We start from the raw sequence: 14,411 nt of genomic DNA, 5'->3' as shown, positions 1-14,411 counted from the left end.
GACAACACAGTAACGGCATCAAATCACGTCATGTCGAGAAAAGAGCAGCAACTCACAGATGATGGCCATGAGGGAGTTAAAGTTGCCGATGTTGAAGCATTCACGCGCCACGTCGATGAAGAACTCCATGACTCGAGCTCGGTGCTTCTTCTTCACAGGCTGTTCACAAATGGAACAACAGACAGAATTAGCCCTCAGCACTGACCAGGAAACATGTTTGTTGGAGGTCTAGAGTGCATTATTGCTTAGTGAAGATGGTCTTTGACTGATTGTTGTTTCTTTAGGAGATGTTGGACATCAACTGTTACAGGACTAAACCCACAGTATCGTCCTTATAGTCGTTTTTGATGCTGATATACCAACTTAAGTCATTCGTTAACCAGAAAGGACAAACGTTCTCTGGTCCCTGCTGCTCTAATGTGAGGACATGGAGCTTTTTTCATTTTTAAGCATTTTTAAGCTAAATGGAAAAAATAAGCAACCTGAACATGTCACTTTGGACTCTGGGCTTTTCTCTCCATTTTCTTTTGATTTATGGACCAAACTATTAACAGAAACATTATTGACAGCCCAATCTTTGTTCTGCACAGCACTAAAGTTTACCTTTCGAGAGTTCATGCTCATTACTCACCATGCAGATTTCTGTAGCCACCAGATAACTGAGTCTGTTGAACCATTCAACATAAGCTTCCAGGTTGCTGGCCTTCTTGTGATCACTGAAGCAACTCTGCAACAAAAAAAACAGATTTTTAATTAGCATTTGAAGCTTATTTTTAAAAAAAGATTTTTTCCCCCTCTCTCTCTCTCGCCTTCATGGATCTGTGCATCCAATCAACTTCACTCTGCTTCTATTAGCACAATAGTGGCCAATGCTATTCACATCATGCATGCTGGTCTATTGTGTGGATTCCTCTTGATCTAATTCCACACATTCCTTTGGCCTTACGCCACTCGCCCCCATGTAGCGTTTCCCGCCAGTGGAGACGTCGCATTTTAAGGCGAACACACACAAAGTTACCGCTGCACTCGTTCAAAGTGGCTCGTTGGGGGGGACGAGCTGGGTTGGCCCGAGGCACAAAGGCAGCCTTAACCCCCCGTCGCACCGTGTCCAAAATGGGGCTGTTGCCTAGAAACCGAACGCCAGACAAGAGAGCCCACCAAACACACATACACACAGCACTGGTTGCTAGGAGATGAGGTGCACGCATGCCCACCTAATCCAGACACTGGGATAATCTGAGGAAAGTGTCGGCAAGGTGTGTGTTTCTGAATGTGTGTGTGAGAAGCAGATATCTCGTCTGCTTGTTCAGTCTGGAAAGGGCCTGTCCTCGCTCTGACCTGTGTGACAGCCAGTCTGTGTTGTGTAAACTTAACATCCGTCTGGAAGAGAAACTAGGCCGCCTCACTCTTAACCACAGCAGACGGAGACAACTCAGTTCTGCACGCAGGATTTCAGCCAAAAAAAAAATAAAATAACGAGAGGTTGCATAACAGCTGTATATGCTCTTCTTATCTGCAGACGTTACCTTATCGTTGTCCAGAGGGTCTTTCTGGACGAAGGCCTGGACAAATTCTTCAGGTCCGATGTAACTCAGTCTCTCCTGAGAAGAAAAAAAAAAAGAGAATAAAATCCATCTTTGGTTTGTATCTCCTGAAAAAGGAGGAGAGTAAAATGGTTTTGGTTCACTTTAATTAAAAAGGCCCAGTGGTACTTAAGGAATCATTCCTCTACCCATAAACCCTTGATTAAACCTCATTTATTTATTCTTTGTTTATAGCGTTGACCAGTTTGTTCTACGACAAACGGACATGTAATGGATATAAAGCTGCAGTCAAACAGCGCTGTTAAAAATCAATGCTCAGCTACAGCGGACATGGGAGGAGCCGAGGCGTTCGGGTCACCTCAACCACCACGCTGATTTCTAATCCATCATAAAATGTCAGCTCATTGCCAGTGGCAGGTTTTCTGATTGTTCTCCAGAAGGTAACATTTACATTTTAATTTGTTTTGGCATGTCACAACAGATGATTGATCATTTTGAAGATGGGACATGAAAATTAGCCTTCAGACCCAAGCATGGCTCAACTACAGGTTTCTGCAGATCACGGCATTTGCTTAAAAAAAAAGAGAAGCCCAAACTTAAACATTTAATAAACTAATACGTATATAGAAAAGTCCCACGACTTGCTGACTGCTCTCACCAGTTCGATGTGTGTGAGCTGCTGGGCGACAGTGAAGGGGTCGTTGCAGATGGAAAGCATGTCTCTCTGGATGGCTGCCTGGGGCTTTGCTTTAAGAGCCGTCAGTCTCTCAGCCGCCGTGGCGTTGATTTTGCCCAGTGCCTCCTCATACTGACTGAGCACCGTCAACCTCCTGATCAGGCCCTGGCTCATCTGGCTGACCGCCTTCCTGTAAACCTGAAGGAAGACGAGAGGTGGAATTAGTGTTTGATTGGGAGTGGCAAACATATTTATTTTATTTTGCAATCGCTTGAAAACCCAGTACAGATCCCTGATGAACATCTTCCCCAGGGGCTGATGATATTTCCCCCCCAAACTCCAGCATGTGACAGTTTAGCTGATTTTTGTTTCATTGAATTAATGAGGGACTCCAGGCACAAACCCAACAACAACACTGAGACACAGTTACTTCACTTTTCCATTATCTTCAGTGACTGAAGGCTCAAGGAAGTGAGACTGCGACAAGACGATAACTGAGTGAAACAAGCCTGATCTAAATTTGACCAAAATCTCCAGTAGCATGCACGCTCAGCTACATTAATCCCTCCCTGCTGTTCTGTGGTAGAAGTGATAACAACAATACAATTCACAACATTTATGATGAGTACATGCCTGCAGAACTGACTCCTAACCAGCTTTGAAGTCCCAAACCACAGAACAACCATCAAACTGTGACAGGTCCAGTATTTATTTTGCAGAAAAGCATCCTTTTGGACACACAGTGGGAGGTCACTCATAATGTTATGCAAGTCTCTTCCTGCTGCACTCATTAAGGTCTCTCTGCTCAACAGGGGCAGAGGATAGGGACTGTTAGCTGCAGGACTGAAGGTCGTCCTGTTCTGAACATTCCCCCAGACTAAAAACAGAGCACGCTAATTGTTCCCTCACAGACGATGGTTAGCACACAAGTTGCATAAGAAGGGAGGACGGCTGTGCGTGTGTGTGTGTGTGTGTGTGTGTGTGTGTGACTGTGTCCGTGAGAAAGATTCTGTGTTTTTATTTCATAAATGTGGAGGATCCTGTTCATGGCCTCTTTCCATACCATTGACCATGACCACATCCCTCCACACTAAACCTTCTGCCAGTTCAGTCTCCAGAATCTGGGTTCTACAAACAAGAGTCAAGTTCAGCAGGGTGGGGGAAAGTCTTATAATGGATGTGGGGGCCTGGTGCCAAGACAGCAGTCAAGTGTGAGGAGTCTGTGCGGAAAAAAAAAAAAAAAAAAATCGGCAGACTTTCACGATACTGCTGGGAACAGCTAGGGTGGGTTCTTCTCTTAAATCCACTTCCCAGGGTGTGTCTAATGCAGCTGTCTGTGGCTGATGTGGATGTGAAAGGTGTGATGGCACATGAACAGACACATTCACACAGCAGCCAATCAAATGGTGCTCTGTTGATATTCCAGTTAGTAAGTGGCGACTGAAGGTTCAGGATGGAGAACATATTTAAATGATCTCTGTAGGTATAGGCAGCCAAACGCCTCAAGTTATTAAAGGAAGCAACTAATAATTTATGGCTGATCGGTTTTTTCAAGCTAATCAATTAGCACAAATTAGTAAAAACATTAGCAAGTTCCCGGAGCCCAAGATGCCAAATCAATGTAATGTGTGTTTCAATATCAAAGATGAATGTTTCCAAACTGCATGAAGAGACTAAAATAATCAATACATGAAACCCCTTTGTACTGCACTGCCAGTGTAAACACAATATACACTCAGTAAATGCTTGACCGCACATTGGGCCACAGGTGGACCACAGTGACACACGCCAGTGAAAATCGCTGCAGTTGCCACTTCAAAGTCAACCATCTGCCCCATTGCAAACAGAGGACAGGCCAGGGCTGGATAAATATAGCCACAGATCCCGGAGACAACAACATGCCTGACATTTCTGAGCAGAGGGACTCACATTTGCCCGCCACAACTATCGCTGTTACGTATGAGGGGTCCTAGCAGGGGCACACTGTTCCCTGGCAGCTATCCTGAGGTGACAGACGGCTGCTCGGTACAACTCCCTGCGACTGAGCACGTGGCTGGTTTGTGCCACCGCATCACTACAGCTCCTGTTCTTCTTGGCAACCTGACCCATTACTGTTTTTAGCAGGTTTGTACAGCAGCACTAACAAACGAGTAGTAAAAGGTGCACCCTGGGTAGGATTATTTTACCTACACATATGTCCATGTTACCAAGTCCCGATTGGGCAGAAATCGCTCCCAACCAACATGCACGAGCATTTAAACCAGGTCAAATCTGGAGTTATTCCAGACATGTCCAAGTCTAGGGTTTGTACATTTCTATAGTCAAGTCAGCATAAGTCATAAGGATGTTTTCAAAGTTTCAGTCTGATGAAGGAAAATGAGCATTGAAACTCTTTTCTCTTATTTCACCCAGTCTTTCCTTTTATACGTTGAGCTCCGCTGTCTTTTAACAGTGCCAGTTGTTTTCTCCTCGTCCGTTAGGCCTTGTTCAGCTGAAGATAATTTTCCAGCCCTACACAGGAGCAAGCAGGGCAGCAAGCAAACAGTTGGAAATACTGTGGGGTCTATAAAAATCAACCTAATTTATCTGATAGTTAAAAAATAACAAATAAAACACTGCACAATTTGAAGGAAGAAAGGAACTGCTTTCCACCAAATGAGGTCAGACCAACATCACAGTGCTTGTTTTCTCCCCGGCTGCTGCGTCCCTATATATCCAACCACATCCATAATAACAGTCTTACTACAGAGATCAAGGCCCCTGGATGTTTCGAGTGTGGTCTGGACATGACTCTGGCCAGATGTCTGGGACATCTATTCTGGACTCTAAACCTTTCCCAGAACGCTGCGGTCGATTATCTGAAAAATCAGCATCTAAGCCTAAACTGCCTATGGTTAAGCATTTGTGGTTGTTTTTCTAAACATTTGGAGAAACATGGATGGGAGGCAGCGGTGATCAACACCCTGATGGTATCAGAGGATGGCATCCTTTAAACAGCTGGCTGTGAAAGTGATTAATGTAAATGTAATTAATGCAGGTTGAAGCAAGGCAACCTGTTCTTCAACAATTATACAGGACATCATTTTAAAGATTCCTATGAGCTAGAACACTTTACCAGATTGATTATTGATTGATTGAGGTCTGAGGATGCTCTGACGTGCTGGAACAGAGTCCAGTGGGACAGGAAGGTGAGCAATCAGACGTCAAACCAACTTTCTGGTTCAAAGTTCACCTCCAGTAGGTAACACCGCTGCTCTTGCACACTACAGCATAACCAACCACCTGGGAGCCATCGCTTTCAATTTCATTGCCAGACAAGTGGGTTAGATAATAAACTAGGAGGAAACACACCAAGTTATGAAAGAGAATTTGGTTCTCAATTATTTGCATGTGTTTAAAAAAGGGGGCACATATTATCTTTTGGTAAAGGTGTTGTGACTTTACCTCATGGGAAAATATGAAGGAATCTTGTTCTGTTTGGCTGCAGCCAATCTACTGCAGAAATGAAAAGATGGTTGAGCGACGGTTGTGTATTACTGGCATTCAGTTAAGATGTTTTATGTCCGGGGGGTTGCAGCAAGACAGCAGGCACAGGGAGCTGTGAATGTGTCCGAGTGTCATCTGAGAAACCTATCGATTTGTAGATTAAACCAGGATCAATACTTGTGCTTGTACTATTGATGAGTCACGTAGGGCCTGCATTAAAAACAGTGGGGGTGGGAGGGTTGTGTTTTTCTTGTCTTGAGCGGTGAAGGAGAGATGTTGTCAAAGAGGACAGATGGATGTTTATGTCCTCCATCCTAACAAGCCCCTGCTGTCTTATCGTTAACACCAACCCCCCAAAATCCACACTCTCCACCGGGACACGTGGCTCATTCCCAAGTAGCGAACACCAAAACACGTGACAACACCACAACGTGCACTAAAAGAGCTCAAGCGGACTCAGGACTACTAACCAAATTATTTTGCCAGTGGAAAACTGAAGCAGTGACACTTATCAGTGGGAGGAATCATTTGATCTAAGGCTCTGCCAACGCAGCTGCATCAGGAATCAATGAAGACAGAAAACTCCAACTAAGCTGGAGATTTGAGGTGGTTTCCTTTACTTTTCTTACCCGTCAGGCTACACAGAAGGAACACAGAGCTCTCTGTAAAAGAAACTGTTTGACACGGTGAGAAAATATGATTATTCTGTTAATTGCTAAGAGCTAACGGAGAAGACTGATACCATCCTCACTTCTATATGGTAGATATGGAGCGTGAGCACAGAGGTAAGTACCTTAGCTTAGCATATTCTGGGAGGTGTATATGCTTGTCACATTAAACAAATGAGATCCAACATGTGCTGGTAGGTCTGTTTTTCCTAATAAGTCAGTTACCATGTAACTTCACCCTTTACCCAGGTAACGTCCATGTTTGGGTCTAAGTGTCAGGAAAACAAACATGCAGATTTTCCTATATTGTAAAAATGAAATGATAAAATTTAAAACAATAACTTATACTAGCGTTTCCTTTCACGGCACACACAGCACGTCAGTCACCGCAGTCAAAACTCTTCAAACTGAGGACGCTTTGCTTGTGCTCCAAAGACAACAGAGGGCACAGAACAAAAACTGTTCTACTCCGCTAAAAAAAGAAAAACTTTCACCCACAGCGCAGCATGGTCTAATGACACGGTAAGCCACTGACATTCAACTCTGCAGCGGTGGAACAATCCAACTGCTGCCTAGGAAGGAGCACCCCAACGATGACAAAAAAGCCACGTCGCCTATAAACAATAGGGCTTTTCACCCGACTCAGCCAGCCTCAAAAACTGCTTTGTTGCCACAGATACACCCTTCCATCTCCCTCCGCTGCTATCGGCAAAAATCTGCCTGTGCTTGTAGCTTTGCTGCACACGTGGTCGACAAAACCAGGACTCCACTGCTGATAACACCTAAACTAAACATATGATCTGATCAGCAGGTCTTTTGTTGCTAACTAGTTTTAGTATGCATAACTTTTTATAGTCGCATGTTGGCATAAAGAAGAAGTGTTCTGACCTCGTCCCCACTGGCCAGGCGGTGGGTCAGCTCCTTCAGGCTGCGCATCATCCTCTCATCCCTGAAGTCATACGGGAAGGTTTCCGTCCACTCGGTCAGCAGCTGGAGGATCTTGGGAGCAATCTTCCTGACTCTCATCTGAAGACGCAGGATAAATACATTTGTACACAGCAGAGCAAACATAAACTAGGGAGTGTGTGGATAGAAATTTGATATAGCCGAGAAGAGAATTGTGTTAACTTGTGTCGTGCATCACCTTGTCAGCCTGGGGATCACTGAGGCGCTGCTGCTCCATGCACAGGTGACACACCTTAGACATGAGTTCATAGGGGTGGATAAAAAGGCGAGAGCTGAGCAGGAAGGTGAAAATGTACGTTCTCTGTGGAGAGAAAAGAAAGTAGATTCATTATGATAGAAAACGATCATTCAAGTATGAAAATGGGCATGAATTGAGAAGCAACTAGTGGGAAAGATCCCTGAACAAGAAAGACAAAGGCAGAGAAAGAAAATGAAACTGACTTTGGTGCTCAGTGTTTCAACACAGCAGAGCTTCAAGTCAGAACAAAGAGAAAAGGGTTTTACCTCTTTGCTTTGATGAAACTGCAAAGAAAAATAAGCCATGAGGGATCAGTGTAAAAACAACACTCACATCTGGATAATAATCCATAGTTGGGACCAAGTGGTGAATGAGGGCCTCCAGGGAACCAGAAACCAGGTTGTTGTCATGATAATAGAGGCCGGGGTAGCCTTCCTCCTTGGTCTGGTACAGGTTCTTGTTGTAGCTGCTGGTGTTCAGCTGCCCCGTGAATGGTGGTGTCTGAGGCATGTTGTCCTACGGGGGGGGGGGGAGAAAGGACAAACACAGTCAGTCAAGACTCCCAACTCTTTCTAGAGGTTTCACCACAGACGCTGATATAAGATGGCCAAACGGATCCAAAATAGCTCTGAGGCACAAACGCAGACGACAAAGAAATGGTTTGGACGCCGTCAACACCCTTCCTCCTCTGGATCCCTGCTTGTCCATTTTAAGGTTTCTGGATTTGGGCTAAGATTATTTGGATGCGCAAAGGAAAAGGAACTGAAATAAACTGTGGCTGAGACACAGAAAAGGATGGAGCTTTAACCCTGGTAGTATCGGAGCCTTCCCCTGGACAGCAAAAACACAAGCATGCAGGCTGATACTATGAATCATCCACCACCCAGTAAGTAGTAATAGACACACAGACATAATGAAAGTACAGCAAAACAAATAACATCCGAGAGCCCCACTTCAAACCTGCAGCGTGTCATGACACTTGTTTTATCCTGAAAACAAACTGTATAATCACTGTTTGCTTCCACATGCAGGACAAAGCAGGACTGTGTGTGTCTCAAACAGGCAGAACCAATCAGGATCCAAGGCATAACATGACAAGCAGAACAGTGTGGCCTGTGCTTTGGTGCTAGCTTCATGCTAACGCTGATCAAATAATACAAAGTCTGAGACTCTTACTCTCACTAATGCAGGTTAATATCTGTAGCTGATCATGTTTCACTGAAAGGTTATTTCTTCTTGTAGCTGTCAAACCTCATGAAATGTGAGGGCCATCGTAATATCTTCACTCTCAGCTCTAAAACTGTAAATGGTCCTCGCAATAATAGAAAAACAAGCTCACACACTTCTCCTCTGCCAGCCTACCAGCCTCCTGACCTCTGAACCCACCGCTCTGCCTGCATCTCATGCCAGGCAGACTTATGGCCAGGGAAAAACAAAGGGCCTTTCACACAGTGGGGGTCAGGTCATGGTGCACCACCAACCAACCAACCAACCCCCCCACACACACCCACACCCCTATGTTCTCGACAATATGCTGCACCATTGCTGCCGAGTCAGGAAGCCTTCAAGGTTTATGTACTGCAGTGCTGCCAGGAGCGGATTCAGGCATGTCAGGAGGTATAAACTGCACCTGCCCAGAGACTGGCATAAATACTTCAAATAAATTCAGGGTTTCATTGTCCTGTGATGGTAATTTTGTCTGGCACAGAAAGCTCAGCGACATAAAAATACCCATATACACAACATAAACATCACCTGATCAGAGCACACAGGGAACGCAGTCTGCACCTCGAGCTTAACCTTTACAAAAAAAATAAAAAAATCACAAGACAGTCCTGCTGGCCTGTGCAGGATCGAACAGCTTGAAAGAAATACCAAAACAAAGCCTGTTTATTCATAAGCTCACATAAAGCCTCCTTCCCACACGAGGCAAACCACCCAGCCCTCCACTTTCACATGCACACTGCCCCAAAACGCACACGTGCACACACCAACCATCGCTATTATTCAGCCAGACAACCGTGGCCATTTCCATGAGAAAGGCGAGTGTGAGGAGTCAGAGCACAGCGGCCTGAGCATCTGCTGCACCATGTGGCTTCCCCACACAGAGGCAGGGAGATCACGAGTCACACAGATCACTGAGGAGGCACAGCCTGATAAAGTCAGTGTTTACTCCCCAGAGGCATTTTTCTGATCGTAAGTGCTCTTTTCTTACAAACTCATTTAGTTAGCTTCTTATTTAGCAGCATCCGAGTACAGATGTCAATTCACAGAGCGGCTCCGAATACAGCTCGGGGTTACGACGAAGAGCACATAAACAGCAGCAGGTGATCGAGTCCTGAGAACATGACTGTCACATTTCCCAGCTGGGTTCTGAATCACCCACCTCCCTGATCCCACGCCTGCTCCTCGTACTACCACAGCATCTCTCTGCCTTCAGGTTACATTACGTAACAGCTCCAATGTTCCACACTGTGGTTTTAAAATGCGGAAAAAAAAAAACCAAACAAGTGCAGTGGCATTAAACTGGGAATCTGTATCAAGTTTGCATCAGAACCAGATTCCTGGGTCCACGTATCCATTCGACAGGTGAAAGTGAACGAAGCTCTGCTCGATGAGTGCGTATGTACTGTAGAACCAACTGAGGCAATTAAATCCAATATCGCAGCAACTTGTACTGAAGCCTCAGTGTTGTGTCATCACTCTCTCCTCTGATTTCTTGAACAATTAATCTCCTGCTGCCAGGGGCCGCCAGGCGTCTTTGAAGATAAAAGCTGAGTCTCTACTACAAAGCAAACCTTGGCTAGAAGACACCATGAGATCAGATGTCGCACTTTGTCGTCTTCTTTAATATCACAGCACAGAACATGTCTGCTACTGATGCTTTTGTTTGCTGCAGTGCCTGAATGAAACGGTGACCAGAAAGACCATCCCTTCTCTGGTCTTCATGTTTACTCAAATGTGATGCATTTTCTTTTTTCATTGGTTTCTGTGAAGAACTGCTACACACAGGCCATGTGAAGCTAAACTAACAAAATCACCACGCAGTGGAGGATGGAGGGACCACATGTCGCGTCCTCAGGGTTGTCCAAACTCTTAGCACATTGCTGTTGGTTTAGCGTGGCCAGCGGCTGAGTGGGAGCTGAAGGTAAACAAACAAAATGCCCCAGCTCCGATTCCCACTTTAGGGGACGAATGGTTTAAATTATAGCTTCACTGGTCTGTAGCCATCTGCCTCAATGTGTGAAAGAAGTCAGGTTCAGACTTACTTTGGCTTTAGAAGCGTTTCTAAATATTCAAATTTCTGTCTCTTTCCTCTCATTCTTGAGATAAAAAATAGTTACAGGTCACAAAGTTATTCGCTCAGGCTTCAAACTGAAATTCAAAGTTAATCTAAGGATCTGATCACTGATTATCATCTCTTGTGGGAACCTGAAGATCTGGGACTTTCTGCACACCTGCATTTACCTGAAACATGCACCGAAGAAATGAAAGTGTTATACTGATCAGGCACTGCAGCATTTGGAAGTTAAGCAAGAGTGGAAGTGAAAGGAATTTTTTACTTTCAGCACATGATTGGGTGAACGGTTTTTGAAATGTCAAAATATTTCCCCTTTTGTTTGTCCTGTGGGGAAATTTTTCAAACAGAGAAGGGCAGTGGCCTAAAAGCACCAAACCTGCCTGGGCAAATGTCACTTTAGGAGTAAAACACCAGCGTTTATGTGGAATCACCTTCAGGCTGCAGAGCCATCAGCGACACAAGCTTCCAAGGCTTTTTGTCTCATACGGGTGGGGCTGCTTCCCCGGAGGGAGAACGATGATGTCTGGTCTCTCCTTGTTCAAAATACAAGCAATCAAAGAGCCGACAGGGACCCTTCCCGCCCTGCCCGCACTGTTGACGATCACTCATTATGGGCACCCATCAGCACTTCAGAGGCTGTAAAATCAAAACCCTGAGCACACAGGAAGTCAGTGCCTCTGTCCATGAGAAGCACGGGAGCAGCCAGACACTCACGTCTGCTGTTCAGGTGCTAGGATGCTTTTCTTTCCCAGAGAAATCCTGAGAAATAAAGATCTTCCCGCAGCCACGGAGGAGAACTAAGGTCAAAGCAGTAAAGCTCTGAGATTTGTGATGTAATAAAACAGCCTTCGCAGCCCTGAGACACAAATTAAATGCTGTTACAAAGTAGGAGCCACAGAAGCTAATGAGAAAAAGCAGAAATGTGTTTTGTTTTTGGTTTATCAGGCCCAGAGAAGGAGGCTTAAACAGTGGGGGAATGTGACTCTGGCACTGAGACACTTAGGGAGGCCAACAATAAATCAACAAGCCCCCACCACACCCCCCCCCCCCCCCACTGTGTAAACAGTGAAAGGCATGAGGAATCTCACTCATCCATGGACTGAGGAAATGAGGGTGAGAGATAGCTCAGGGGCTGCACAGGAGGATGAAGGGTCTGAATACAGACGGTATGTTCTGCTGTCGAGTATGGACGTTCTATCAAACAGGAAGAAGTGACATAAGGCAGACGACAGCAGCAACAACACAAACCAGAAAAGACAAAGCTCACCACAGACACATCTTTGCTCTCTCAGCTTTTCCAACCCGCTGACCCATCGGTCGGTCAGCCTGTACACACACACACACTAACCAATCCAACTCTTATTATAAACACAAAGGAAAGAAACAAAACTTGGGGAATTAGAGTTAAAGACTGATAAACAACAACAACAACATTATTTTGGGTATTGCTGTACAGATTTGTCTTATTGACCCATTTCTGGGGGGTATGAACTAAAAAAAAACAAACAATGCTATTAACACTAAACTGACACTTTTACCAACTTTTCTTTGCACCTTGTCTGGATGACAAACTGAAGAACTTGGATGTTTTTCTAGGAAACCTTCCCAGAGGCTGTAACCAAGAGGACATCAGTCGGTCGACTGTAAACAGCAGCCACTCGCAGCTTTTCTCACTACATTTACACCAGCGAGGAGGAGTGGTGTAGCAGCAGCTTTGACTCAGGGCAACGTTTGCAGCTGTTGCACAAAGTGGTGAAAATCACAGCTTCAATATAGGATTCTGTCACCTGCTGTCATCAGTCCCTGACAGCAAGATGAACCCCCCCCACCTCACATACACACCAGACACTAAAACGTCCGGCCCAGCGGGAAGCTCCACCAGAAACATCACTTTTATGGCTTCTCTTTCTGATTTCTAAAGTCAAAACAGATCAAGACTGTGCAAGAAAACAGCTAAATTTCCACTTACGTTTTGAAGCAGGCGTGTCTGCTTTGTGACCTCAATCTAGACGGTCTGGTCCGGAAAATTCTTGACCTCAAAGATTTCTCTACGAGTGCTAAATTAACAGTTTGTCTGGGCTAGATTGGGCTGAAAGTAGGTCTTTCCATTAACTCTCCACATTACAGAGTCTTGTAGTCAGGACCTGCTTCACAGTGACTACATGTTAAAAACTTAACTGAGCCCAGAAAAAAGCATTTGAAAAGTCCAGTACCAAGACACCAGAGAAAATCTCCCTTTGCTGATGAAGACTGTGATAAGACTGTTGAGGTTTTGTCATCACATTCTCCAATTGTCCAATAAAGCAGAGCGGGTCCAGGTTTAAGTGACAGACACAAACACTGTCGAGCTGTAGCTGCTGTTAAAGCCCAAAGCTCTGCAGTCCACACAGCTTTTTATCTACAATTACATCAGCGCTGGCACCAAATATCAGGCTCCCATCTCTTCAAACGGCCATATTTCATGACAGCAAACAGCCCAGGTCCCCAAAGCCTCAGTTTGTACAAACAAAGCCGACCACAACCACTACCACACAACACCAGGCTGCACCAGCAGCTACAGTAACTTAAGTGTTTCCAGAGGAGCAGCCCTCACATTGTCAACCAACCAGAGACCTGCCAAATCACCAATAAACGGATTTAACTTGTCAGCACATTAAGGAAAACCCGGTGCATTTATGTAAGACCGAGCAGGGGGAGCCAAGGAGGACAGGACAGAGTTATTCAGGAGAGATGTGGGATTAACTTCACTGATCCCCCACTGTCTTGCAGGGGAGGAGAAGGGGAATCCTCTTAGCCCGAAGGTAGTGGAGGTTAAAAATAGTCCGCCATTGACACTCCTGTTATCGGGGTGCATTGTGGGGGTCACTCGGTGTAAATACATAAAGGTTAGAAGGAGTTATTTAGTGAAGTCGGGCAACTGAAGGAGAAAGATGCGGATAAAGTCTGTTAAGGCGCACTATGGGCACTTACACTGCAAAGGAAGGTTCAATTGAAATGCTAGAAATTTGCTGCACAATTATAATATTTGCAGCGAAGAAGAGAAAGTCCGTTTATCGCTGGTCAGTTCATTTACAAACACTCCCTCTGTCCTTTGGCTGCAAATAAGTGCGCCCCTTCCAACACCTGCGCGCATTTTGGACAAGCTCCTCCGGGCGTCGGAGGAGCCGAATCCGAATCAGGCAAAAACACAACATTCAATAAAAATCCTCAAACACAAAATATCCTCACAACAAATCCTCACATCTCACCTCAACAAGCAGTAATCCAGGTGCCAACCTCCCCGCGTAGCCTTTCGGGAAATGTCAGAAACCAGCCGAGACTTTCTCCTCTCACAGGCGAATGAACCGAGTGCAATCCAGCAGAGCCGCTCACCGCAGCATCATTCACATGGAAATGAGAAATAAAACGTGTAGTCCCGGTTTCAGAGGTGCAGCGGGTTTGTGCGGAGGAACAGACGCCGCATGAATGAAGCAAAACTCGGACTGTGTTTCTCTGCGCCGCCTTCACTTGTGTTTGAGCTTCTGAGCCGAGA

At 45.3% G+C, this 14,411-nt stretch overlaps 1 protein-coding gene across 1 annotated transcript in view; it reads right to left on the bottom strand.

The window, feature by feature from the left end:
* rasgef1ba (RasGEF domain family, member 1Ba) overlaps positions 1–14,411 on the bottom strand; it is a 24,929-nt gene extending 10,518 nt beyond the window's left edge. Inside the window, exons 1-8 of the mRNA XM_026320857.2 lie at positions 14,128–14,411; positions 7,912–8,094; positions 7,519–7,641; positions 7,263–7,400; positions 2,203–2,418; positions 1,527–1,601; positions 632–727; positions 57–159 (exon numbers count right to left, since the gene is read on the bottom strand). Coding sequence (XP_026176642.1) covers positions 57–159; positions 632–727; positions 1,527–1,601; positions 2,203–2,418; positions 7,263–7,400; positions 7,519–7,641; positions 7,912–8,088 — 928 coding nt within the window. The 5' untranslated portion in view covers positions 8,089–8,094; positions 14,128–14,411. The remainder of the gene's footprint in view (positions 1–56; positions 160–631; positions 728–1,526; positions 1,602–2,202; positions 2,419–7,262; positions 7,401–7,518; positions 7,642–7,911; positions 8,095–14,127) is intronic.

Source organism: Mastacembelus armatus, chromosome 9 (assembly GCF_900324485.2).
Source record: "Mastacembelus armatus chromosome 9, fMasArm1.2, whole genome shotgun sequence".
In the NCBI taxonomy this organism is placed as follows: domain Eukaryota; kingdom Metazoa; phylum Chordata; class Actinopteri; order Synbranchiformes; family Mastacembelidae; genus Mastacembelus; species Mastacembelus armatus.
This window is presented reverse-complemented; position numbering and strand designations above follow the sequence as displayed.